At 56.6% G+C, this 24,568-nt stretch overlaps 8 protein-coding genes across 8 annotated transcripts; 2 read left to right on the forward strand and 6 right to left on the reverse strand.

Moving 5' to 3' along the window:
* Positions 1-53: 53 nt before the first annotated feature.
* Positions 54-986, reverse strand: CkaCkLH20_02419 (uncharacterized protein; the record flags this gene model as incomplete). Its single annotated transcript, XM_038885138.1, has 1 exon — positions 54-986. One exon carries the CDS (start codon positions 984-986, stop codon positions 54-56), a length of 933 nt encoding a protein of 310 aa, XP_038749926.1.
* Positions 987-7,845: 6,859 nt separating this feature from the next.
* Positions 7,846-8,600, reverse strand: CkaCkLH20_02420 (uncharacterized protein; the record flags this gene model as incomplete). Its single annotated transcript, XM_038885139.1, has 2 exons — positions 7,846-8,164; positions 8,347-8,600. The coding sequence occupies 2 exons, from the start codon at positions 8,598-8,600 to the stop codon at positions 7,846-7,848; spliced, it is 573 nt and encodes a 190-aa protein (XP_038749927.1).
* A 597-nt stretch (positions 8,601-9,197) lies between these two features.
* CkaCkLH20_02421 (male sterility protein) lies at positions 9,198-12,521 on the reverse strand (the record flags this gene model as incomplete). The annotated part of the gene is made up of 3 exons (XM_038885140.1): positions 9,198-9,653; positions 9,711-12,167; positions 12,249-12,521. The coding sequence occupies 3 exons, from the start codon at positions 12,519-12,521 to the stop codon at positions 9,198-9,200; spliced, it is 3,186 nt and encodes a 1,061-aa protein (XP_038749928.1).
* Positions 12,522-13,328: 807 nt separating this feature from the next.
* Positions 13,329-15,211, forward strand: CkaCkLH20_02422 (dihydroxyacetone kinase; the record flags this gene model as incomplete). Its single annotated transcript, XM_038885141.1, has 4 exons — positions 13,329-13,431; positions 13,488-14,252; positions 14,303-14,548; positions 14,601-15,211. 4 exons carry the CDS (start codon positions 13,329-13,331, stop codon positions 15,209-15,211), a joined length of 1,725 nt encoding a protein of 574 aa, XP_038749929.1.
* A 258-nt stretch (positions 15,212-15,469) lies between these two features.
* On the reverse strand, positions 15,470-18,274 carry CkaCkLH20_02423 (uncharacterized protein; the record flags this gene model as incomplete). The annotated part of the gene is made up of 5 exons (XM_038885142.1): positions 15,470-15,529; positions 15,582-16,013; positions 16,069-16,480; positions 16,534-16,968; positions 17,061-18,274. The coding sequence occupies 5 exons, from the start codon at positions 18,272-18,274 to the stop codon at positions 15,470-15,472; spliced, it is 2,553 nt and encodes an 850-aa protein (XP_038749930.1).
* Positions 18,275-19,148: 874 nt separating this feature from the next.
* On the reverse strand, positions 19,149-20,374 carry CkaCkLH20_02424 (uncharacterized protein; the record flags this gene model as incomplete). The annotated part of the gene is made up of 4 exons (XM_038885143.1): positions 19,149-19,196; positions 19,260-19,819; positions 19,882-19,959; positions 20,020-20,374. 4 exons carry the CDS (start codon positions 20,372-20,374, stop codon positions 19,149-19,151), a joined length of 1,041 nt encoding a protein of 346 aa, XP_038749931.1.
* Positions 20,375-21,201: 827 nt separating this feature from the next.
* Positions 21,202-22,292, reverse strand: CkaCkLH20_02425 (dihydrodipicolinate synthetase; the record flags this gene model as incomplete). Its single annotated transcript, XM_038885144.1, has 3 exons — positions 21,202-21,637; positions 21,687-21,779; positions 21,838-22,292. 3 exons carry the CDS (start codon positions 22,290-22,292, stop codon positions 21,202-21,204), a joined length of 984 nt encoding a protein of 327 aa, XP_038749932.1.
* A 644-nt stretch (positions 22,293-22,936) lies between these two features.
* On the forward strand, positions 22,937-24,327 carry CkaCkLH20_02426 (uncharacterized protein; the record flags this gene model as incomplete). The annotated part of the gene is made up of 7 exons (XM_038885145.1): positions 22,937-23,005; positions 23,063-23,209; positions 23,261-23,365; positions 23,448-23,732; positions 23,834-23,889; positions 23,940-24,085; positions 24,149-24,327. The coding sequence occupies 7 exons, from the start codon at positions 22,937-22,939 to the stop codon at positions 24,325-24,327; spliced, it is 987 nt and encodes a 328-aa protein (XP_038749933.1).
* Between the last annotated feature and the right edge of the window lie 241 nt (positions 24,328-24,568).

The raw sequence follows: 24,568 nt of genomic DNA on the forward strand, positions 1-24,568 counted from the left end.
GCCGGGAGCAAAAAAAACAACAACAGAATAGCACTGCGTTTTCGTGTCGTGTATTACGCCGTCTTGGAGCGGCGCCATCCGAACCAACTCCTCTTTCTCGAGCAGTAGTCTCCCTTCTCCGGGGTCTCCTCGTCGAGCTCGAGCCGGTATCGTCGCACACTGCCCGTGTCGTCGTCGAAGGCGACGTGCTTCTCCTTCGGGACGAAGCAGTCCGGGACGAGGTGCCTCTTGCACCAGCCCTTGACGCCGCGGCTGGCGGCATCGATGGCCGCGTACTCGAGGCGCCGCGTCCGGTCGCTCGTCCAGTAGTGCGTCGCCTGCGGCGGGAGCGGCGCGACCTCGGTGCACTCGCTGCCGTCGGGCTGCTGCTGCTGCGTGGGCGAGAGCAGACCGCGCTGGTCGAGCTCGAGTTCCTCGCCGCCGCCGCCGCGGGGGGCGGCTGCTCGGCGGTTGGCGAGCTCGAGATCCGTCGGGTGCGCGGGGAAGTGGAAAAAGGTCGCCTGCTGGGTGTGCGTGGCGTGCGAAGAGTGGTGGCCTCGCGAGGACGGGTGGTAGAGGCTGCTTCCGCTCGTTCGCGCGGCGTTGGGATACGGGCTGGTCTTTGGTGCGCGGCGGATCGTGGGGCGGCCTCGGGATCGGGGGTGCGGTTGCTGCTGGGGGGACGACTGCGACGAGGAGGTGGTCGAGGTGCGGCGGGGGTGTGATGATGAGTTGCGAGGTGGGAGGGACTCGTAGCCCGAGTCCTGGCGGCGCATTTCTGTTGGTTCGGGCTCCTTGTCCTTGGTGATGTGAGTGTTGTGGTGTGCGGAGGGCGGTGCCGGTGCCGGAGCGGGAGCTCTCGAGGGAGGGGAGCTCGGGGCGTAGAGCTCGACGTCGTGGAAGGACTGGTATGCGCAGGTGTAGTAGGTCGTGTCGGAGGCGGCGACACTTGCGCGAGATTCGGTGCGGAAGGTCATGTTGGATGGGAAGGGTGAGAGGCGAGACATGGTTGCGGTGTATAAGTGGTGTTGCGGTCGTGTAGATGTTTGTATGGTGGTGTTTATGCTCTCTCTGTATTGGAGGCACTTGCGAAAGGTTGGCTCATAAAAAGGCGTGTAAGTCAAAGGCGAGTATTGCAGAACGTAAGCAGTAGAGTTTTGAATCCTCGCTATAATGCCATTGGAGGATTTCCCCCCTCCACTCGATAAGCTTGGAAGCGTAGATCGATGAATGAGAAGCGGAGTGGACGACGATGACCGACGACCGAGCTTTTAGTAACCAAGCTGCGAGCTGCGAAGATTGGATGGAAGAACGTCTGGAGAAAGGGGTCGGTTCGTGCGGGCGGTAGGCCTCCCGGGGTAGATATGTATTAACGAAATCGTAGACGAGATTTTCTTTGATGAAAAGGCGGAGATGAGGACGGAGTGGTATCAGAAGTTGCGGTCTGCAGGAGAAAAAAATACACAGAGACCCCTCTCCGGTAAGAGGGTCCTGGTTTCCGAATTCGCGTTGATCTGACGACAAAAAGTGTGTCGTAGTGGATTCTTGCGATTTTCGTCGATTTTCGCAAATCCCTGGCCTGTGGCTTTCTCTCGAGTGGAGGAGGACGTTGAAGACAGAAAAGGGGATTGGGTATCGAGCCTTTTGGAAGCAAAGCCGCGAGAACGAGAACGGTACGGCGGCAGGGGTTTTGTTAGGCCTTGCAGGGCCAGACGGGGAAAGCAACTTAAAAAGGGACGATGAAATCGAGAAATCGAAGTCAGACCTCCACTATCGGTGCCAGGGGCCTGCGTCGTGTGTTTGCTCGAGTTGATACCCCCGTTCGCGGGTGGCAGGGGAGGATGTCGTCGTGGGCGGGCTGGACAGGCGTGATTGGGTCAGGATGTTGCGGTGAGGCGCCTCGATGGGGGGTCTCGTGGTGTTGCTGCAGCTAGGACCTGGGATGTCTTGCTGAGGAATGGGGGGAATATCGGAGTCGAGGCGGGGGGTGGACGCTGAGGACGCTTGACGCACAAAGCCCTGATTGTTCTTCTATTGATTTTCTTTTTGCCTTGTCTCTCGATGATGAGTTGGACGTGGGGTGATAAGACCTCAGAAGAGGGCAGTGAGAGGCGCGGATAAGAAGCTGTGAGACGGAGGGGAAGAGGCGGGATGTATGTAGGTACAGCCTGCAGAGACACCGCCTGTCGAAGGGCTTGACGGCTTGATCGACGAGGGGCAGTTATGCGTGGACTGATGAGGTGGCTGTTGCTCCTCTATGCAGTGCTGGGATGGGCGTCGAGGCTATTCCCCGGTTCGATATGCTTTTTGTGGTGCGGTGGGTTAGAGGTGAGGATGATTCTTATGCGGGATAGCCAGCCAGTCGACTCTGCGACGGTGACAAAATGTCAATCAAATGTGTTGGCAGGACGGATAAGGGGTGAGGGTTGTTGTAAGTTCCGGTCGATGGCTGAATGGCGTCGGTGCGGCGTCGCGGTGCAGACGGGCGGTGGCTGGGCTGAGAGTTAGGGCGAGGTACCCAGGGCCTTGATCATGAGTAGGCCAGGAGCCGGGATCAAGAGTTTGAAAAGGATTGAATGCAATGGTGGGAAGTATTCGGAGAGAAGAGCGAGGGAGGTTGCAGCGCAGAGCAGCAACAACAACACCACCAACAACAAGCCGTGAGATCGGACGAGGAGGGGACGCTGCAGGACGAGGAACGAGGGGCATGGACTGGACCGGACTGATGAGGGGCAGTGACCATGCAAGAGTATGTACGTCGTTGGATGAGACGACAAGCCGCCGACGCGAGAGAGTTCTTGGGTCCAGAACTCAATGGAGGGGCACAGTCGGATAAGTATGTCTCAACCGCGCAGGAGAAGGAGTTGCGGTAGGTTGGTTTGGGCGAGTTGCAGATGACAAGTGCAGTTCAACTGAGAGGAAATGGCGGTGATATATCGGGGTGACGGCGCCGTGAATGGAAGAGCCAAGACCAAGTTCGAGTTCGACTCTGCCACCGGACCAAGCCCGATCAAAGTTCAGACGCCAGAGCGAACGACAGGAAGTAGACAAGCGGCGCCCTCGAACGGAGGGGAAGCCTGCAAGGCACTGACTTGAACTTGATCGCTTGACGGGCCAAGAACACCAAAGGCAAAAAAAGGGCCTTTCGTGTCGCAGAGTTTCGAAAGTTGGGACGATGATGGGCAATCGTCGTGTTGCTACACGCTAACGGCCCAGAGCTTCCACCAAGACGCCTGTTCGGAGCTCGTAGTCCACAGCCGTGGCGGTTGAAATGGAGTCTAGACCGCGTGGTTGTGTCGCTGTTTGATGCGCCGTGGTGGAGAGACTGAGAAACACAAGAGACACACCACAGCACGACGGAGGGGCTGATGTCCACTCAGAATGCAAACGTTTTGGGGGCCTTTTCCCTCCCCTTGTTGTTGTTCGCCGCTGTTGGCGAGAGGCGCTTAGGATTCGTTCGACCGGTTCCTCTTGTCGTCTCAAGTTGCGTTGCGAAGCTGCAATGCGGCCCTTTCATGCAGCTACAGCTAGACTGAGGGCAGTCTGGTTCCGTGGTGGTGTTACAGTACGTACTCGGGCTATATCCGTGCTAGCTACAAGGTTGGCTTATGCGAGTTATATGCACGCTGTGTGTGTTTATTGCGTGTGTGTATCCGTAAGGTCGAGGTGAGTGAGCACGTAGTAGTGTGCATGCGAGGCGGTGGATCACTTGGTGTGAGTCCTGTGCCTGGAGCCCTCTCTCGACCGGATGGATGCTTGATGAATTGCGTCAGTTGCCGTTATTCGGTTGTTGCGAGATAGGCTCGACAGCCGAAATTGTTGGGCCTGGTCCAAGGGGGAACGACCTTGGGGACTTGGAAAGTTGGAGGAGCGGTGACGCCGAATGAGGGAATTGGCGAGATGGGCAGAGTTGGAGATTACGAAAGATTTGATGAGGGGAAAAGCGAGAGTGAGTGATGAATGAGACGAGATGAGATGAATTCTGTGTGAGTGAAAGTGAAATGGCGAGGCGGAAAAAAGCTTAGAGACGAGGATGGCCTGGCGTGCCGATGATATCTCCACCTTTTGATGCGCTGTTCGATGCTTTTCGTGGACTTGGATGAGAGCTAAGTCGTCACTATTGGGGGCGACTCGTCTCGAAATCAGCGGTAATTGCTTGAATGACTCTAGCTGTGGCGGGAAACGGGATGGCGCCTGGGATATATTCGCAACGTCGTTATTGTCTCGGTCGGCGTGAACTCGGCTTGTCTCTTGTTAAAGCAGAAGCTGTGACTCGAGAAACGCTTGAATCTAACTGCTGCCAGTGTTGTTTCTTGTTGTTTTGTTTATGTGTACCCTCTGTCTCGGGCTTCGTTTCCTCGTCGTCGTTTCGTCCCACCGGCCTTGTCTCAATCTTCAGCTTTCTTAGGGAGTAACTTTTCGAAGCGACTGCTCGAATGTTACTTTGAGTGCTGCTTGCTCAACTGAGGATCCGCGTCTCGTCTCGTGTGGATGGATGGCATCAAAAAGCCAAGAAGAGCATCGCAGAAAGTCAAGGCGAGACGCGCTTCAGGCCCTCCCCTGCAAGTGTCCGGCGGCCCCTCACTGAGCTTTCCCGCGCAACCGCCGATGTCGCTAGAGAATTTGGAGAGGACGACAGGATGATGTGCGGTGGTGGTGGTGGTGGTGTGTGTGACTCGAGTCAATCATCGGGCTTCTCCTCTGTGGATGTCCCTGCACAGCATCTGTCTGGGCGGGTAAACGTCGACGAGAAAAGGCCTTGATTTGTTGCTGTGGGATTCAAGGAATTCGATATGGCGCGAGAGCGAGAAAAGCAGCGAGTGTGTAAATCGTTGTGAGTTGGCTGTTGATCCCCCTCTGCCGGTTGGGTAATAATAAACCGCGTGTTATTATGCGACCCTCCACAAACGGCAACGTGAGAGCAGCAGGTCTGCAGCCTTAAGGCTTCAAGTCACGATGCGGTAGCATTGCGAAAAAGTCAGGTATCACAAGCCAAATGCGATCCTCCAACTCTGCTGAACAATAACAAACACCGAGCTGGTGCAGGCACAGGCATAGGCAACGGCAACTGGACGTGTTCCTCGTAGTCATCTGAGAAGCCGCAGCGCAGGCAGCGGCACAAGTGTCTTGTCTTGAGAGGCGTTTGTCAAAGGTCTTGACGGCCGAACGGGACCTGATGGACGGTTAGACGGGCACCACGTCAAGTCACTCAAGAAGCCATGCCGCTTGATTGGATGCTGGTGACGGTCGTGACACTCGTGCTATTTCCGTTGCAGGATTCACAAGACGCTTCTCATTCGCCTCTCACAGTCATACATCACTCACTCACTCACTCACTCTCCTTTTCACATGTCAACAAGCAACTCAAGCCTTCCGTCACACACAGCTTCATTAGCTCCCACCACCACGACCTCCACGTTTCCCACATGCAGAGTCAATTGATCATCCATTGGTCTCGTCCCTGATTCACACTCTCCCACCAGCCCAATCATCGCCTACCGCGTCAACTCAACTGCGAGACCCGGCTTTGGGCTGGGGGGTCATCGTACATATCCGCTCTGCGATGGACACCCGCGCCCGATGAATCTTTGACATATGATGGACGACACGGGGTGTATGTCCGATGTCTTTCGGGGAAGCGAGGCGCCAATCACCGGGGGTCGGCTGCGGCAGCTCTTCATCGTCTGAAGGTATTCAGGCCCAACACGCCTCGCTCACATCAGTGACTGATGATTTGAAAGCTTTGGTCAACTGAACGCTTTCGCGCGACGTGTGTCGCAACGGGCCCAGGCACAACTCAGCGCATTGCCACCAAATGACGAGGCCTTGTCCATGACACCAACCTTAGCATCTTCCTTTTCAGTCTCATAAGCCTCTTTTCCGTAGTCTAATTCGAGGCTGTAATCGAACCCGTCAGCGCCATTACACTTCTTCCCTCATGCCAAACTTAGCAGCAGCTGGAGAAGCTAAGCATCGCCCTCGTCCGACCCTCCATCTCATGAACTCCGCGAACGCAGGACAACCCTCACGATGCTCAGCCACCTACGAACCTTCCACACCACACCCTCCCCTCAGAGTCCTTCGAGCGGTGCAGGCTCCCCTCAAATCGGCAGTGATCCTCGAGCCCACGAGGTCACGCTGACTGGTGTCTGGTAACTGGTGGCCCGTTGACTAATAGCTCCAGCCGCCTGGCCCTGCCGTCTTGAGACACAACGGCTATGATGTAGCAGTAGCTGCCAAGGCTGCGTAGGGACATTTCCTCCTTTCATTCACAAGCTCCAATCAGCGGCATCTTGCGACTCGTCTTTGCTTTTTCTACATTCCTCAAGCAAGGCAGCTGACTGTCACGACCTCGAGTCCAGAACTCTGGCTTCCGGCCCCCGCCGAGCATTGAGATCTTCCTTTCCCACGCACCGGACGAGTCTCTCCCGGTCCGCATGCCTCTTTCGGCGTGCCGCACACCTCTCCCGGGATGATCGCTGTCAGAACCCTATCCTCCCCGATGCGGAGTAGCACCCGCAGAGGACCCGTGGGATTGTTGGTGTGGGCGAGAGACAAGGGAGAAGCAAAGGCACCACCAGCGCACAGGCAGGCGGCCGGCCGGCCGGGGGCGGGAAGCAAATCGCAAATCGTGGGATCGTGAATTGAATTCTTTCTTTAGGGCTACTGCCGAGATCGCCCTCCCTCCCGGAACTTCTTTTGCTGACCACCAGCCGGCCGTTACGCCGCATCATCAAACCACGAGACATCTTGGGCGAGAGACGTAGTGTCGCATCCCGAGGTTCTGGACCTTGCATTCGGCTTTTCGTCTGCACTTCGGGACTTGAACGTCCTGTGAGAAATGAGAATGGATGTGAAGTCGGGGCTTGTCCCGAGCACGTCTGGGCCTAGCCGTCAGTTCCGTCACACTGCGTAGTGGAAGACATCGCACACAAGAAAGCGACCACCGACCAGAACCTCGGCGAGCGCGGTGTCTCACAGCCCGCTTGTGACTCGTTACCTTTTCACAGCTGCAGAACAATAGAAGTCTTCGTGAAGTCACCCGCCACGGTCGCGTCTCATCAGGCTCCCTCCTATGTTCGGCGCTCGTCCGGCCATTGCCAAAGGTCACCGACGAAGGGAATACGCACTCGAACCACGAGATGGCCTGACTTTCTCAGTCTCATCGTCGTCGCCTTACGTGGACTACATCGTACGCGGCGTCAAGATGCGTAGTAACAGCGGATGTCCCGGCAAAAGAACGTCGAGGACCAAAAGACTTACACCATCAGTTAGTTGTCTGCGTCAGACAAGCACCGATCTTCGCGCCAGACGAAAGACGCGCATGGCATGACAGAGGCATTGGTCGCGTCGTGCGCCGTCATCCGGATGAAGAGTACAGAAAACAACAGATGAAATCTTGATCTTCGCTGCCTACTGAAGCACTTACGCACTTTCATCCTCTTCATTCCCGCTCATCCATTAAAACGCCAAGCTATTATCTCCATGCGAACCGCACAAAGCACAAACCCGCAAACCTTCTCGCCTCATCCGAGCCGCCTCCCGTCCCTTTGGCGCCATGATTTACACTCTGCGCCATTACGTTTTAATGCTGTTGCTCCGCCTTCCACGTTTTTCCAGGGGCCATCCCCAGCCTCGGATTCTTTAGAGTCGTCGGCTCCTGCGATCCTTTGGCCTTGGGAAAAGCCGTGCTATCGAGCCTTTAGTCTGTCAGTCCGACACATCTTAGCTCGTAACGCCAGGCTTCCTCCCTTTGGCCCGAAGGACCGGAAAACCGGGTTTCCATGGTGGCTGGCGTACGCTAGACGTTGTCATTGTCGTAAAGCTTCACATGATTTCCGACGAGTGCCGCCTCGTGAAATGTCGTCAGAACGTCCACGTCCCTCTCTCACACGGCCCGTCGCCCAGGACGGTGTGCTCCGGCGCCGTGTTCCCGGCCCACGGGATCTGTACCAGCACGGTCGGCTCGTCGCCCGGGAATTCGGTGAAGTGGCCCGCGTGCACGCTCGTGTTCTTCATGTCCGCCGCGATCAGCATCGACGAGGACACCGTCCCGGGCTGGATGTATGCCACCGTTGTCTCCGGCGGTTGAGGGCCATCTGACCCCGGTAGAGGCATTGCCTGTGAGTTGTTTTTCGGGGCGGGGGATGTAATGCGAATCATTCCGTTCAGGATGATGCTCAGCCTACCCAGTGTCAGCAAGGTGCTGGGCCGGAAAATTGACCGAGACTTCGACAAGAATGACGAAGATCACAATGAGGCGATGCGAGTTATTCACGTCAAGCCTGACGTCAACGGACGAAAGCTTGGGGCAAGGGGGGCCACCAGGGAATCCCCTCGACGACGCATGAAGAACGTTCAACTCACTGCACTGCCGGCGCCCAGGCCTCACCAACCGTTGTCCTGGGTCGGATTATGGACCATTCTGCGCGCGTCATGTCGCCGCCGACTTCGTAATTCAGGGCTGCCCGCGCTTCGACTGGGATGGAGGATAGTTGCCAGCACTCGATGACGGAGTAGCCATCGCGGGTGGTGAGGGCGGTGATGTTGAGGGGTAGAGATGTCAACGCCGCCGCTCCAGAAAGCGCGAAGGAAATTAGGCCAAATGTGAGAAGATGCATGCTTGCAGTCTTTGATACGAAGAGTAAATCGATCAGAGAGGAGATCTCAGGCAGCTAAGTGCACAGAATCTCGATCGTTGGATGCTGGCGGTTCACATAAATGCATTCCAGAATTGAGCCCTAGCCGGACCTCCGGGCGCCTCCTCCGGACATGTAGTCCCCAACCTTCTTGACGTGCATGATGGCACATCTGCAGTAAGAATTCAATCCCTCGTGAATCTAGTTCTCAAGTTGCTTTTCGATGATCTCAAGTGGCTTGATCTGTGAGGGATACGCGTGAATGAGTGAAGCTATTTCGGGCCACATCGTCTTCATGGCCAGTCTTCGCTCAATCACCCCAGCTCTAGCAGGGACAACCTCTCTCGCCTCATCATCATCGTCATCGCAGATATTCACTTGCAATTTCATTTAATTATTCGAAATACTACGTCATCTCTGAGCGAGTGATCTATGTAGGTGAATATGCTGTAAAGGTTGCAACTTCAAATTGTTCATGACCGAGTGATATCCAAGCGTAAACAAAACCAAGGGCAAAAACCCGTAAAGACACGATGCCAAACGCCACTAATGAACCGCACGACCATATTAGGCCTTCATCTACCACTGCGTCTCCATCCACCTCACCATCTTCTCAACAAGCCCGCTTCCAACAATGTCCCAGCCCTCTCCCACCGCCGGGCTCCTCTCTCCCGTCCTCTTCGTCTCGAACACGAGGCCCTCACGGCCGGGGTTGTCGTTGTCGTACTTGCCTTCGAAGAAGCGCAGGAGCTTGTAGGTCGGGTTCTTCTCCGGGTCGGGATCCGATTCCCGAAGGCGACGCACCCACTCGCGCTGCGAGACGATCTGGAACTCCAGGCCGGCGGCGCGGAGGGCGCGGAGGAAGTCGAATGTCCAGTGGAAGAGTTTCGGGTTCTGCACCTGGTAGACGAGGTCCAGGTCGGCGTCGTCTGGGGACGCCGGGGGCGCGCCGCATGATGAGCAACGCGAGCCGGTGAGGTTGGCGAGTTCGAGGACTCCGAGCGCCATCTTGTCGGCGGGCATCCACGAAGGGGTCTGTATCGAGTGTTAGCATACCGTTTATTTGACAAAGTGGATGAGGAAGACACTCACCTCGTCGAGAGCAGGCAGCGCCTTGATAACCTTGGCGCTGCGGATCATCAGAGGAATAGCCTCCGTCTGGTTCCAGACGCCGCCCTCGGAGTCTCCGACAATCTGTCCCAGGCGCAGCACGCGGGCCGTCATACCGGTCTTCGTCGCCGCCGCCTTGACGACGTGCTCCGTGACGACCTTGGAGCGGGCGTATCCCATGTTCTGCGCGTGGTTGAGGTTCTCGACGTACGTCTCCTTGATGCTGGCGGGGATCGGGGTGCCGGCGGCGGCGGAGATGGACGAGCAGAAGTAGAACCGCGCGGGGTTGACCGTCTCGGTGCCGAGGCAGAAGTTGAGCAGGTTGTGCACGCCGCGGATGTGTTGCGCCTCGAAGCTGGCGACGCCGAGGTTGAAGTTGACGGCCCAGGCGGAGTGGATGACTGTCGTCAGGGACTTTCGGAGCTCTGCGGCGGCGTCCTCGCTGAGACCGAGGTCCGCTTGGCCCAGGTTGGTGGGGAAGTACTTGACCTTGGCTTTCTCGCTGTCGGTGAGGACGAGGCCCTTGGGGGACAGAGAGGCGAGGACGCGGGACTCGGCTTCCTCTGGTGATGAGGCGCGGGCAAGGCAGTAGACGGTCTTGACGTAGGGTTGACGGACGACTTGAGCCAGGAGATGGGCGCCGAGGGATCCCGTCGCGCCAGTCAAGACGACGGTCTCGCCGTCGGGGGTGATGGTACCGGGTTGCCTCTCATTGAAGTCGGAGTACTTGGCAATCAGCTTCTTCATGACCTCGATCTCGTCTTCGGCCTCGGCTGTCTCGCCGGTGCGCAGTGAGTATACGTGCTTGGCGAGGGAGATGACGTTAGGAAACTCGAAGACGACGTTCTGTCCGAGAGTCTTGCCGCCCAGGTTTACACCGCGCTGGATGTGACCACGCGCGGTGCTGGCTTGCAAACTGTCAACGCCGGCCTCGAAGAAGTCGGTCTCCTTCTGAAGAGACTCGAAGCCGAGCTTGGTGCGGAAGAGGTCGAGAAGGTGGTCTTCCAGCTGGGGCAGGTCCAGAGTCACCAGCTCGCCGCCGGCGACGTCGTCCTTGGGTGCCTCGAAGCGGCGGTAGATATCTTCGATGAGGTCGGCGAACTGCTTGTAGAAAGCCGCGCGGATGACGGTGCCCTTGTCGGTGCGAGGATACTCGGTGCCGACGTCGACGACCTCGATCATCTCGGGCGAGATGCGACCGAAAGCCTCAGCTCGCGCGTTGGCCTGGTCGATGACGAGAGTGAGCGTCTTCAGAATCTCCTCCTTGGAGAGATCCTTGGCGTTCTCGCTGGGGATGATGATCAGACCTGGAATGGACTTGCCGACGCCGAAGACGACGACTTCTTGCACGAGTTCATGCTCGCGAATGTGGTTCTCGTAAGGGATGGGAAGCACCTTCTCGCCGTTGACCAGGGTAACACGGTCATCGAGTCGGCCCAGGTAGCGCCAGGCATCGGGAATGGTGGGATGAGGGACGAACGTGTCGCGGGTGCGGTAGGAGTTCGGTGCCGGGTCGTCCGAGTTGGACATGACCTTTGATGGAAGCCCGTCGAGAACAACGCACTCGTAGACGTCGCCTGCGATCGGAATCATGCGCAACCAGGGCTTGGCCGAGGCGAGAGGGCGCATGTAGTTCCAGTACTTGTCGCCGGGCTCACGGAATGAAGTCATGAGCTGGCCCATCTCTGTCGCTCCGTAGTGGCCGACGAGGTAAACGCCCTCCTCGACGAGACGATCACCCAAGTCGTCGGGGCAACTGCTGCCTCCGTACAGCACAAGCTCGAGTCGCTTCAGAGCTTCTATACCGCCCTCGGTTTCCGCGAGCAGCTTGAGCGCGTAAGGGACGCAGTGCAAGCTGCCCGGCTCAGTCGCGGCCATGGCCTTGACCAGCGTCGTTCCGGATAGGGGCAGGTTTGCGTTGTAGATGGCGATCCGGTGGCCCGCGATAATGGCGCGGAAGAGAGTCGAGATGCCGTGGTTATGGAACAGCGGCAGCGTCAAGAACGCGCGGTAAGGGATACCGCTTGAGTAGTTGGACACACATGCTGCGTGAGTTTGGAAGATTGGCTTCGGTAGCCCAGTTGAGCCAGACGAGTGCACGATAAATGAGATGCGTGATGAAGCGTCGGGGTGTGAGAAGATGGGGAAGCGGTCACCCGACGGCGTGGGCAAGTCGTAGTCGACCTTGTCGAGGATGTTGAATGTGGAGATGGGGGACAGCTCGTTGATCTCGGATGCCATGCTGCTGTAGCGATCGGAGATGACGATGCGGTTGCAGCCTGTCTTCTTGAGGAGATTGACGTAAGCCTCCGGGGAGAGGCGGGTCGAGAGATAGAGCACAGCGAAGCCCATCCTCGACAATGCGAACATGGCGACGACATAGTTGATGTCGGAGTTCGCCAGAAGCGCAACTACTTCCGCTTGACTCGAGCCGGGGTTCTGTTTGTTGTGAGCGAGTGTCTTGAGATTATGGAGTCTCATGCAGTGGACGAGTGAGTGAATCAATGAGTGAGAACATACCTGTGGGAGGAGTCCGGCCTGCGCGTACTTGCGTGCCGCTTCATCAGCGAAGCGGTCAAGGTCCTTTGCTGTGTAGTTGACATAGTCGTCTCTGCCGCGCGCGGTTGCTGGGTATGCGATGACATCGACATCCGGTGCCTCCTCCACCCGTCTCAAGAGGAGGTCTGTTACGGTCTTTGGCTCAATGGGCTTGACGGTCTCGACGATCTCGACGGTCGGCTTCTCAGAGGTGAGTAGCGACCTCGGCGCCAGACCCTCCGTGTGGATAGCCATGTTTGCGACGGCGTGAAGAAGAAGTTAACGCCGAGAAAATGGATGTAAATTCAATGAGGCCGAGTTGATAGCAGAACCGAAGAGAGAATTGCCAAGTCTAAGGTCTTTAACGTCCGGCTGTCTAAGTACTCGACCGACTCATCCACAACTTGCAGTGACTTGAAGATAATCTGGAGAATTCGAAAGCCTAATATCCTTAATCATCTCCAATCCAGCCACCCCCCATGTCCATGTTCGTCTGGTTCTCCAACACTCTTCCGTCCCTCCTGTTCGCCATGCTTTGCAGCCGTACAGCAAGCACCAAACAGCCAACCCCTCCCCTTGGTGGCAATGTCAAGACCGCTTTGTCCGTTCCCAAGGTCACGGGTCTGTGCCGAGACAACCGACGGAAAAGCACACCGGGCCCAGCTACACGGAAAAGCACCACCGCCTCCTCGGTCGGCCGAAATGCACGGACCAGCTCCGGTGAGACCTTGTCCGTCCCGGCGGGATGAAGGCCACCTCCGAATCGATCGGGGGCCAGGAGAAGTACCCGTACCTATCCGTACAGATTTCTATTCTTACTGAAGACTGTGGACCGTGGGGGATTCTGAGGATTGGTGGGGGTCAGAACACGCGGGGACGAGCGGGGAGTGAGACGATGGTGTGTGATGGAGGGGAATGTTGCGGGGTTGTTATTGAGGGGGTGATTTCTTATTATGAGTGAGCTCCAGGCCACTCGCGCGCGTGAATAACACACAATCGCATTGTTCTGAATATTCTTACTCTGTTACTTTGGAATTTGAGCAGAAGTCTACGGTTGAAATCATGTCGCAGCACTTTTACGACGAAGCCGAGAACCTCGTTCTCGATGCCCTTGAGAGCTTGGCTCTTACACACTCGGGCCTGTCGTTCGACAAGTCTAAGAAAGGTGAGTGATTCATCTTACGATATCCAAGACTACAAACTGACCACCCTGTAAAACAGTAATCTGGCTCACAAACAACGACTCCAAGAAGGTCTCCATCCTCTCAGGAGGCGGTGCCGGCCATGAACCCGCGCACGCCGGCTTCGTCGGCGACAGTATGCTCACAGCCGCCGTCTCGGGCTCCATCTTCGCTTCCCCGAGCGTCGCACAGATCGTCTCCGGAATCAGCCGCGTGGCATCCCCCGCGGGCGTCCTGCTCGTGGTGAAGAACTACACCGGCGACGTCTTCCACTTCCACCTGGCCGCCGAGAAGGCCAAGGCCAGCCTGGGCATCCCCGTCGAGGTCATCGTCGTCGGCGACGACGTCTCCGTGGGCCGCAAGAAGAGCGGCAAGGTCGGCCGCCGCGGCCTGGCCGGTACCGTCCTCGTCCACAAGATTCTCGGCGCGTACAAGGAGACGGGCGCGTCGCTGGCGGATGTGCTGAAGCTGGGCAAGACGGTCGGCGACAACCTCGTTACGGTGGGTGCGTCGCTGGAGCATGTCCACATTCCCGGTCGTGAGGCCGCTGCGCCATCGGCCGGGGACCAGGTTGAGCTGGGCATGGGTATTCACAACGAGCCCGGATGCCAAGTTCTCAAGCCCCGCCCGGAGCTGCCGAAGCTCATCGAGCAGATGTTGACGCAGCTTTTGGATACTAAGGACGCTGACAGAGCGTATGTCGACTTCTCTGATGCGAAGGACGTTGTTTTGTTGGTGAACAACTTGGGCGGTGTCTCGCCTTTGGAGTTCAGCGGTATTACGGCCAAGGTCGTCAATGCTCTGGGTAAGTAACTCAAGGCCACCCCAAAGGTTGCAGAAACTGACTATGTACAGGCGGACGTGGACTCAAGTTGGCTCGTGTCATCTCGGGAACATACATGACGAGTTTGAACGGACCAGGTTTCAGCATCACCCTGCTGAAGGCCACTCCCGAGATCTTGAAGTACGTTGACGCGAGCACCGATGCCCTTGGCTGGGCCTACACGCCGCGCAACGAGACCGGTAGCGACGCGAAGCAGCGCATCGTCGAGAGCGGGGAGACTAGCCATGGCTCCGACGGCTCGAAGAGCGGCGTTCAACGTGAGTAAACAACGGACACATGCACAGTCCATTCATTGACAACATCATGTAGTCAACGTAGAAACCTTCAAGAAGGTCGTCGCCGAGGCGCACAAGAGAATCGCAGACGCAGAACCCCAAATCACCGACCACGACACCAAGGTCGGCGACGGAGACTGCGGCGTCACGCTGCTGAGAGGAGCCAAGGCCGTCTCAAAGTACGCCGAGTCCTCCTCCGTCAGCGACGACGCCGTCCGCACCGCCATCGACCTCACCAACGTCATCGAGGATAACATGGACGGCACCTCGGGTGCCATCTACAGCATCTTCTTTGCCGCGTTGTCGTCCGAGCTGCGCAAGGCCAGCGCCGGCGTTCTTGATCTGAAGGCGTGGACCAAGGTGGCCGTGGGAGCCCTGGAGAAGCTTCAGCAGGCGACCCCGGCCAGACAGGGAGACAGGACGCTGTTGGATGCTCTGGAGCCGTTTGTCAAGACGCTTGAGAAGACTGGCAGCGTCAAGGATGCCGTTGCGGAGGCTAGGAAGGGCGTCGAGGCGACCAAGGGAATGGCGGCGTCTCTCGGCAGAGCCGTCTACGTGGAGGAGTCGGCGTGGGGCAAGGTGCCGGATCCCGGTGCTGAGGGCGTGCTGGCTATTCTTGAGGGTCTCGAGGCGGCCACGTCTTGATCAGATCAAAGAGTATATGTCTGAAAATAGGGTTTCTGGGTATTTGAGACAGAAAATAATGCACATGATGACTGTAACATGTTGTGACTGACGACTTTTGAGCTAGCAGAGCCGGCCAAAGTGAAGTTCTCTGATGTATAAATTGACGGGTGCCCTTGCGCCTTGATGTGTCCTCCTCTCAACTGAGAGCAAGATGTCAACCTCGCCAATGATGCCTTAAATGTAACCACCGATCTCAATATCCACAAAGAATCTTCATCAAAATCGTAAAGAGTCGTCATTGAGTAAAGCTTCCAATCCACCAAAGCCGGAGGTGACCTATGAAGGAAATGTCAGTGGATGGTCTCATCAGCAGGTAATCTGAACTTACCATGGAATCAAATTGACCCCAGCTCGTCATGTCTGCCAGAGAACTGCTCGGACTCGCATCCATGTCGAAGCCGACGAAGTCGTCCGCGTGGGTGACGTCTGGGAAGTTGAGCCCAGCCAGAGGGTGTTGCTCATGCTGATTCTGTACCTCCTCAGTCACAGTCGCGCGAGCGATAGAGCCGCCATTCTGATTCAAGATGGGAGGGCTTTGAAGCCGTTCCGTCTGTCTCAAGGCCTCGATTCGAAGCTCTTCCAATACGAGACAGTACCGCGCAGCTAACTGTGACTCGTTATCTGCCAGAGTGGCGAGCTGCTTCTGGCAACGGAATGCGGCGTTGAAGTAAGACTGCCATGTTTCTGCTGGTGCCGTTCTTTGTTGAATAGTGTACACATATAATACCACGACGGCGGAGAAGGCGAAATATGAAGTGAACTAAGTTTTACCGTCAGTTAATGTAGATTGTGGTCGTGTGTTGTTGAGATATTACCCAAAATGCGCGGAACAGCTGGCCGGCCTGGATAAGGTCGTTGACAGTATCAACCACATGCATGGCAGCATCCAGACAGGCTTTCACACTGTCATCGGCTTGGTCCTTGTGATTCGAAGTATGGCGGCGGCTCTTCCCATTCCGCTGCAGTCTTGCAAAGTTGCTAAGCAGGAAGGGACGATGTGTTAATATCATAGCATGCCAGTACGCCAAGTTCAAGACATTTCGTTGGCGTTGGAATATCGGGATGAGGAGGGCCATGTTGATGCCATCGTCTAGGAATTGTGAGAGCTCGGCCCTCCAATGCTTCAGGTTTTGCGAGTACTTGGCAGCTAGCGCACAGCGATTTGAAAATGATGAGGGACGTATTGAGTAGAGATCTCGTAAGATCATGCTCACTATCCGTGAGAGTCTTACACACAAGTTAGTATCCGACGCGATACCGGTGAGATGAGATCCACTTACTTCACATGGGCCACGGGCGCCAGCATGAGTGACTGACCGCGACCCATGCGGGGTGTGATATGATCCGCATGCAAGTCGCCGTCCTCTGAGCAAGACGGAAGCTCCTGGTCGATGTCTTCATCATGGAACGTCCGAGGCCGACCCAGTGCCGCGCTGAGATAATTATCTAGACTGTACGCACACCAGAAGGTACGCCGCCGACACTCAAGCTCAATGTAATTGGTATAACCCCCTGCCGGGTCTGCATGCCGATTTCGGTTCAGGCCGATGGCGAGGGCGAGGTGCCCTGCCGTGCCAAATAGACTCCAGCAGTGATTGATGCGAGACTGTGATAGCAGCCAGAAGCACTGGCATAAGCGAGCCTGTACGCTGGTCAGGCGTACGGCGCCTCTCTCTTTGGAGAGCTGGTGATCTGCAGCCAAGAAGTATCGTGCGCTGGATTGCGTGTAAGTCGACGAGTGCGATGAGACGTTGCGGATATTCTCCGGGGACAGGGGGGTGGTCGAGCAAAGTAGACATGAACTTACCTGACTTCGGCGTTTTCACGCGAGTGAGTGGTGACCATGTACTCCTGGGCCTGAGCAAACACCATAAATAGGAGTGCTCTGCGCGCCGGTGCGTCTTCCTGGTTCTTCATCGCACCGTTGGTGGCATAGAAGTCTTCGAGCCAACCTTCGACGGTGGGCCGATGTAAGAAGCGGTGGGTTGGCACGGCAAAGTCAAAGTATCTCTTGAGAAGCGTCGTGGCCTCATCCTTGGATAAGAGGACGCAGAACGCGCCGCTAGGGTCAAAGTCCGGAAGGGGTGCATCGCCAAAAGTGAATATCGAAGACGCTTGTGAGAAGGATACGGCCTGGTGCAGCCTCTTCTGAACTCTCAGCAAGAACGAAACACCGGACGATGGACCAACGTAGTGGCCCTGGAGGTCAGTTTGCGTAGGCTCAGGAGATGCCCGGGAGGGAGGCTCGGCGGTGCCCGGGCCGACGCTGCCAATGACCAGGTTCGAACCGTTCATGATGCTTTCATGTTCCTCTTGGTGATGGTCAGGATCGATACCGGGCTCCGAGACGTCGACGACGATGGAAGCCATCAGGGCGTCTTCGCCAGCCGCAGCAGACGAGGCAGAGACGGCAACGCCAGCGCCAGTGCCAGCGGAATGGGCAGAGTTTCCGGCCGGCACAGACACGGAGACGTCGAGGCCGTCGAGGTCCATTCGGGCGACATCCTCCCGAGTGGCCACGGGCGGCTGGCGACCGCGTGCATAAGACGCGTTGTAGGTGCAGTGGGACTCGGTGCGGATGCACAACTCGCACGGCTGGATTCCCGTGCAGCGGATCTTGCGCTTCTTGCACCTGTCGCAGGCTCGGGTGACGCGGACGCGTTCCTTGTCGCGGTGGCGCCGACGCCTGCCGCCGCTCTCGGTGCCAGACGGATGGGTCAGCGGCGGAGAAGCCAGTTGCTGGTTGCCGTTGTTGATGTTCTGCTTGGTCGAGTTGCCGTTGACGGCTGTTGTCCCGTTGCCGGTGATGTTTCCATTGCCGCTGATGATAGAGCTAGTGCTGTTGTGTCTCTGGTTGTGGCCATGGTTATCCAGGCCATGTTGATGGTGTGAGTGGGAATGGCGGCGGTTCCCGTCATGAGCCGCCCCATTGGCGTTGGCATTGCCGTTGTTGGTGCCGTTGGGCCCGATGCCGATGCCGACACCGGAATCGAGTCCTCCTTCGTCAGAGTCTAGGTCCATTACCGGTTCTCCGTCAGTCATCAGAGACTGGAGGCGGAAGCGGCGGCGGCGGAGGCGGTAGTGCAGAGCCGGTCCCCAGCACAACAGCGAGCAATTTGGCGCGGCAGACTCCCCTGATCCTGCTGCTGGAGCTGGACACACGGAAACATGGCCTCGAGTGAGGAGTGGGAAAAGGGTGGAAGTGGAAGAGAGGGACCCAGGGCGGACGGTGGAGGACGGAAATGTCACCTTATTCTTAATCCTTTTGGGAATGGGGAGACAATGCGGGGTACCTGGTTGCCCCCATCTCCTAGTCTCCCCGGTCTTGGGCGGTCATCCTTGTGGACATGGTCCTGCGGGGAGATGCCCCGGGTGCCCGAGTCGAATGATCTAGACTTGCTCATGTCTTGCTGTGAAGAATGTTGTATTGTTGATGGAGAAGGCTGGACAGCTTGAAGCCAAGGGTTGAGGTCCGGGGGTTTGGAGTGATGTGAAGAGAACACGAGATTACGGAGATGAGCTTCTTATTCTCAGTTAGTCCGGATGCGATGATACCGCAAGGTATGAAGATGACCTTGAATCTTGTCCACTTTTAGCCTCAGAAACACGGAAGCAAAGGATGAAGATTGTTTAGCTTATGGCAACGAGTAAGTCCAACGGCAACAGGCCACCTTAATTTCAAATCGTCAAGGATCTGCAACCGCACGAACCAACAACAGTCCGGGGAAGAGAGACGGGGTTATGTATTCCCTCACACCTCGGTGAGCTTGGTCAGGGCACGCTGGGGATATCTTGCCCTCGTAGCATATCTTCGAGGCAAGTCTTCAACATTGGGATAGATAATTTGCAGTATTGGAACGAGATATTGGATAATGCTATGGGAAACATGGTGCTATTAAAAGATCGCGACTGCATTTGGAGGGCTGGCGACGCCTCCTGGCACCTGAATCTGAATGTCAGCAACAGATAATCTTCTTTAATCCTTGCAACAAGGGTATCAACTCACCTTGAGCGGGACACTGCTCACGAAGAACGTCCATCTCTTCAGTTCCTCACACTTGGCACTCAAGGCTTCAAGGTCAAACATCTCACCGATGGGCAGTCCCCAACCGCCCAGAAGCCACTGATGCAGGAGTCCTCCCGACTGCATCTCCTCCTCCCACGCCTCGCCTTTCCAGACGCCGCCGACGGCAGTATGAGGACCCGCGATGGGTGCTCTCTCGAAGCTCGGCGCATCGCCTGCCACCGCGGCGAAACCGGTCTCCCAGATCCACTGCAACACCTCTTTGGTGGGCTCGACGCCGAGGAAATCCGGGCTGGGTCGCGCGGCGACGGCTTTCTGGGCCGCGTCGTCTTTGGCGTTGTAGCCTGCCGTGAAGCCGGAGCGGATGAGGAGGATGTCGCCGGGCTGGAAGGCGATGTTCTGCTCCGATGCGATCTGTTTCAGGTGCGCCAGGGATATGTCGCTGCTCGTGAAAGCGTCCAGAGGTAACGAGTGTCGGGCGCAGAAGCTGGCGTAGTCCAGAAGAACGCCGCGGCCAACGATGCCGCCTTTCTCAACCCAGGCTGCGATGCGATACGGTTACATGGTCAGGTACTCGAGCTCAGATGCGAACAGGCCAGCTTACCGTCAATGCCTATGCTCTCGGGGTTTTCTAAATCTTCTTGAGTCGTGTTGTTGTAGTATCTCTTGGCTTTTTGGTACCCTTCACATTTCGTGTCATTCGTTTAGTCCGTCGCTGATACCGACATATGAGATCCCTTACCGTAGTGTCTGAATCCGTCCCATTGACTACTGCACTGCGTATTGAAGTGCAGGATATCATCGTTCACGGTCCTCTTCTCACCATTCGGATGCGCACGATTGACGAGCTTTGATTCAAACGGCGCCCGATCGAAACTGGGCTGTGAAGGGTTCGTGAGTGACCAGTCCAGTGAGACCCGGTCGCCGGTCCGGATCTCTGATGCTGCGGCGGCGGCGACGACGGCGGGGGTGAGGAGGTTCAGCGCCCCCAACCGGTCGTCTTTGCCGTAGAGACCCCAAGCATTTCCGGGAGGCCCGTTGGGATCCAGAGGCAGAGATGAGAAGGGAGGACGAGGGGGGATGCTAGATAAAGACATGGCTCAGAAGTGATGAGTTTGACTGAGGAAAGATGAAGACAATGATGAGTTTATGCTGCTCCAAATATGAGGCGCAAAATAGTTGAATGATTGCGAGGGGGCGCTGAAAACCGCTATCGGGGAGACATGCACCGGCTTCGCAGCAGCTGGTATGCCCGATTTAAATCCGTGTTGGTTAGATTTCGTTGTAGGTGACGGATACCTGAGCAGAAGCTCAGTTGGCTTCAGAATTGCGCAACAGAGCTGACGAGGTGATTTGACTGAATTTCTGTCTGATAATGATTACCTGGACATAATAGGAAGTTCATTTTGTTTTCGTGGAATCTTCCTTACTCATTATTCTCTCTCATATGAGTTTGAAGTCCACATGTAAGTCCGCAAAAGCTATGGCGTCCAGATTAATCTGACGGACCCCGCCTTGTGTCATGTCTCGCCTGCTACACTTCCAATTCAACCTGAAAAGAAGCCAGCTGCCATGAAAACCCAACTTTTCAATGAGAGTTGGGTGTATTGTCCGGTTCGTAGGCGTAGAGCTCGGAAGTTTTAGCAATATAGTAGATCGAAAAGACCCAATGCTGTCAGCAGAGATGACAATTTCCTTCGTGAAAAGATAATGTTGGCAGTAAGAGTAACACTGAGGTGAGTTAGTAAACACTATGACCCCCTGAACAATACGATGAATTCGCACGTCCTTTCTTACAGCACTGATGTTGATCGGACAAGCGAGCAGACACCATCGCCACGTCACGTCGCATTTCTATCAATCAAAATACGGGTAATCATGTATTCATAAGCAACGCGTCATCTAGCTAGCTTTTTGTTTGCAACTACAGCGACTTCTCAATCTTGTCAATATCAGACAACAGAAGCGCGTCGAGGGACTTCCACGTCGCCTCGGGAAGACGGCCCTTAAGCGGCAGACGGCCTCCCTCGAGAGCGCCAAAGCCGGCCTTCTGGATAATACCCTCGCGAATACCAATAATACCAGTCTTGCCGATGAAGTCCTCGGCGCGGGAAACGGCGTATTGCAGGCGCTGGACCTCGTCGAGGGTGCCCTGCTCGACGGGGCGCTTCTCGGAGAGCGCGAAGAGGCTTGATACCGTCTTGGGGTAGAAGGCGGCGAGACCGTCGATGACGCCCGCGGCGCCGAAGAGGACGATGGGAGCGAGCTGTTGACCGAAGCCGCTGTAGACGCGGAACTTGGAGTGGTCGATGCGCGGGTCGGAGGATACTTGGAGGTGGAGGGAGACGTTGCCGTGGGACCTGTTTTGATTAGTCTGCGAATCACTCAATCGCGCCTCTCGGGACTTACATCTTGCAACCAACAATCTTGGGGTGCTGGGCGAGGTCCTTGTATGTATCGGGCTCGACGAGGACGTTGTTTGTTACGCCGGGGTAGTTGTAACTAGAACTCGTCAGCCTTTCTCATCTCCACACTCTCATTTCAACTTCGGCGCACTCACACGAGGATGGGCAGAGGGCTCTTGTCGGCGATCAGAGTGTACCACTCCTTGATGTTCTCCTGGTTCGCCGCCGTGCCGAAGTAACCCGGCACCAGAACCAGACCCCACTGAGCGCCGGCCTTGGCGTAGTCCTCGAGCCACTCGAGCGTCTCGTCGATGCCGTTCGTGAGGACACCGGCCATGATGGGGTAATCGGGGAAGCCGGCCTCCTCGAGACCCTTCTTGACGCCGGCGACGAGCTCGATGCGCTCGGCCTTGTTCAGGTGGATGGCCTCACCGGTTGAGCCGAGGAGGACGAGGCCGCGAATGCCATTCTTCGCGAGGTAGACGCTGTGCTTGACCTGCGTCTCGACGTCGACCTTGGGCTGGAGGGAACCGGCGGAGGCAGATGCGGGGTGGAAGAAGGTCGGGACAGGGACGAACACGCCCGTGGGGGGTACTCTGACGTCGGCCATTGTGAAGTTGTGTATGAATTAGCTGGAAAAGCAACAAGAAGAGCTCGTTCCGTCACAATCGCAACAGAAAAGGGTATCACGAGTTGCTGCAAACAGTTTCAGTATCTCTCAACCGAAAGTGATGGAAATTGTCGACAACACCCCTCAATTTTACATGAGCCGCGAGAAACGTGTCAGCGTCCCCCGGTCTCGGTGGTCTCGGCAATTCCGCGAAGGCCACTTGCGCTCCGGTCCACCAGGATGGCGTTTCTCGGGGTGTGATGACGCGGGGGTGGGGGGTTGGTGGTGAAAAAGGGGGCACTCGCGCGGGGAACAGTCCGATGCCACCGGCATTCGGACATCGTCGGCTACATGCGCGGCAGCCCCTTTGCCTCTGCAGCGGCCGGAAAAGAAGGTTACCTAATGCCTTCTCCGTACACGGATCGCTGTTCGTCCCGTTGATGCGGAAACATTGCAGGAGATGGGCGAGTGACGACAGCCTCAAGTCGGGGATATAAGACGCCCGTGAAAATAGTGTTCATGATTTTCTGAGTGTGACATATGACACATTGATCGCGGATAACCGACATTTTCAACAACAATCACTGCAAGAACACACATCCGTAGACGAAACTGTTGAGATACCCTCGATTGAATCAGCGAAAATGGGTCTGCCCACGTCTTTCAAGCTCCTCTCGGGACATGAGATGCCCGCAGTTGGCCTGGGCACCTGGGTAAGACAGGATCAGTAAATTCTCATTCCGTTCACACCTAACTGTCCCGATGTTTAGCAATCCAAGCCCAATGAGGTCAAGAATGCTGTCGAGCACGCTCTCAAGAACGGCTACCGTCACATCGATGCCGCCGCTGTCTACGACAACGAGAAGGAGGTCGGCGAGGGCCTCAAGGCCTCCGGTGTCCCTAGGAAAGACATCTTCGTGAGTCAACAAAGAGCTTCAACATGCCTTCGATAACTGATCCTTGTCCAGGTCACCAGCAAGCTCTGGAACACCCACCACAAGGCCGAGGACGTCGAGACCGCGCTAGACATCACCCTCGCCGACCTGCAGACCGACTACGTCGACCTGTACCTGGTAAGAAACCCTCGCCGTCCTCCCTCTCAACCCCACACATCTTCTTCAACGGCCCGCCTGACGCAGAAATGTCGTGCATTAGATTCACTGGCCCGTGTCCTTCAGGAAGGAGAACGACACCAACCGCTTCCCCCTGCATCCCGTCACGGAGGCCGTCCACGTCATCGACGTGCCCGTCTCCGAGACGTGGAAGGCCATGGAGGCCCTCGTGAAGAAGGGCAAGATCAGGTCCATCGGCGTCTCCAACTTCACCCGTGAGAAGATCGAGGAGCTGTGGAAGACGGCCGAGATCAAGCCGGCGGTCAACCAGATCGAGGCGCACCCGTACCTGCAGCAGCCCGACCTGCTGGCCTGGTCCAAGGAGAACGTGAGTACTTGTGCCCTCCCCTCCCCTCCCCTCCTCCCTTTCCGATGGAAAAATGTCCGTGGTTGCATCGTGCGGAGTTCGCTAATCTGGGGTAAATGCAGGGTATTGTGGTCACCGCGTACAGCCCCCTCGCCAACAACATCTACAACCTCCCTCGGTGAGTGGCACGGCTTTTGGAGTAATGATTCACGTGCTAACATTCAGCAGCGCCGTCGACGACTCCACCATCATCGAGATTGCAAAGTCTCTGGGCAAGGAGCCCGCTCAGGTCCTCATCAGCTGGGCCGTCCAAAGAGGAACCGTCGTGCTTCCCAAGTCTGTTACTCCCTCAAGAATCGAGAAGAACGCTGAAGGTAAGATTTCACCACACACGGTCTATCTGATCTGATGTGAGTAGTCACTGACTTGCGCAACAGTACTTGAGCTTCCCAAGGAGATCTTCGAGAAGATCAACTCCCTCGACAGGAAACACCGCTACAACTTCCCAGCTCGCCTCGGACAAGACATCTTCGGCGAGTCGGATCCGGAGACGCTGAAGAAGGCGGTGGAGACCTGGGTGGCACAGCAGAAGAAGATCAGAGCCGGCCAAGCATAGACATTCTCAAGAACTAGATACAAACGCGAATAGATGGAAATAGAATGAACCACCAATGAGACCCCCCCAAACTCGGTGAGCCTTTTCCGCACCTCCTTTTCCTCACCGGACGGAAAAGAGCACACCGAGACCTCCGCATGGATCCAGCACCCCCCCTCCATGATTCGGGTGAGGGGATACCGAACCCCGCACTGCCCTGCAAGCGCCTCCACTTGCCGTTGGCGGCCGGGTAAAGCCCGTG

This window comes from Colletotrichum karsti, assembly GCF_011947395.1.
Source record: "Colletotrichum karsti strain CkLH20 chromosome Unknown Scaffold5, whole genome shotgun sequence".
Lineage (NCBI taxonomy): Eukaryota > Fungi > Ascomycota > Sordariomycetes > Glomerellales > Glomerellaceae > Colletotrichum > Colletotrichum karsti.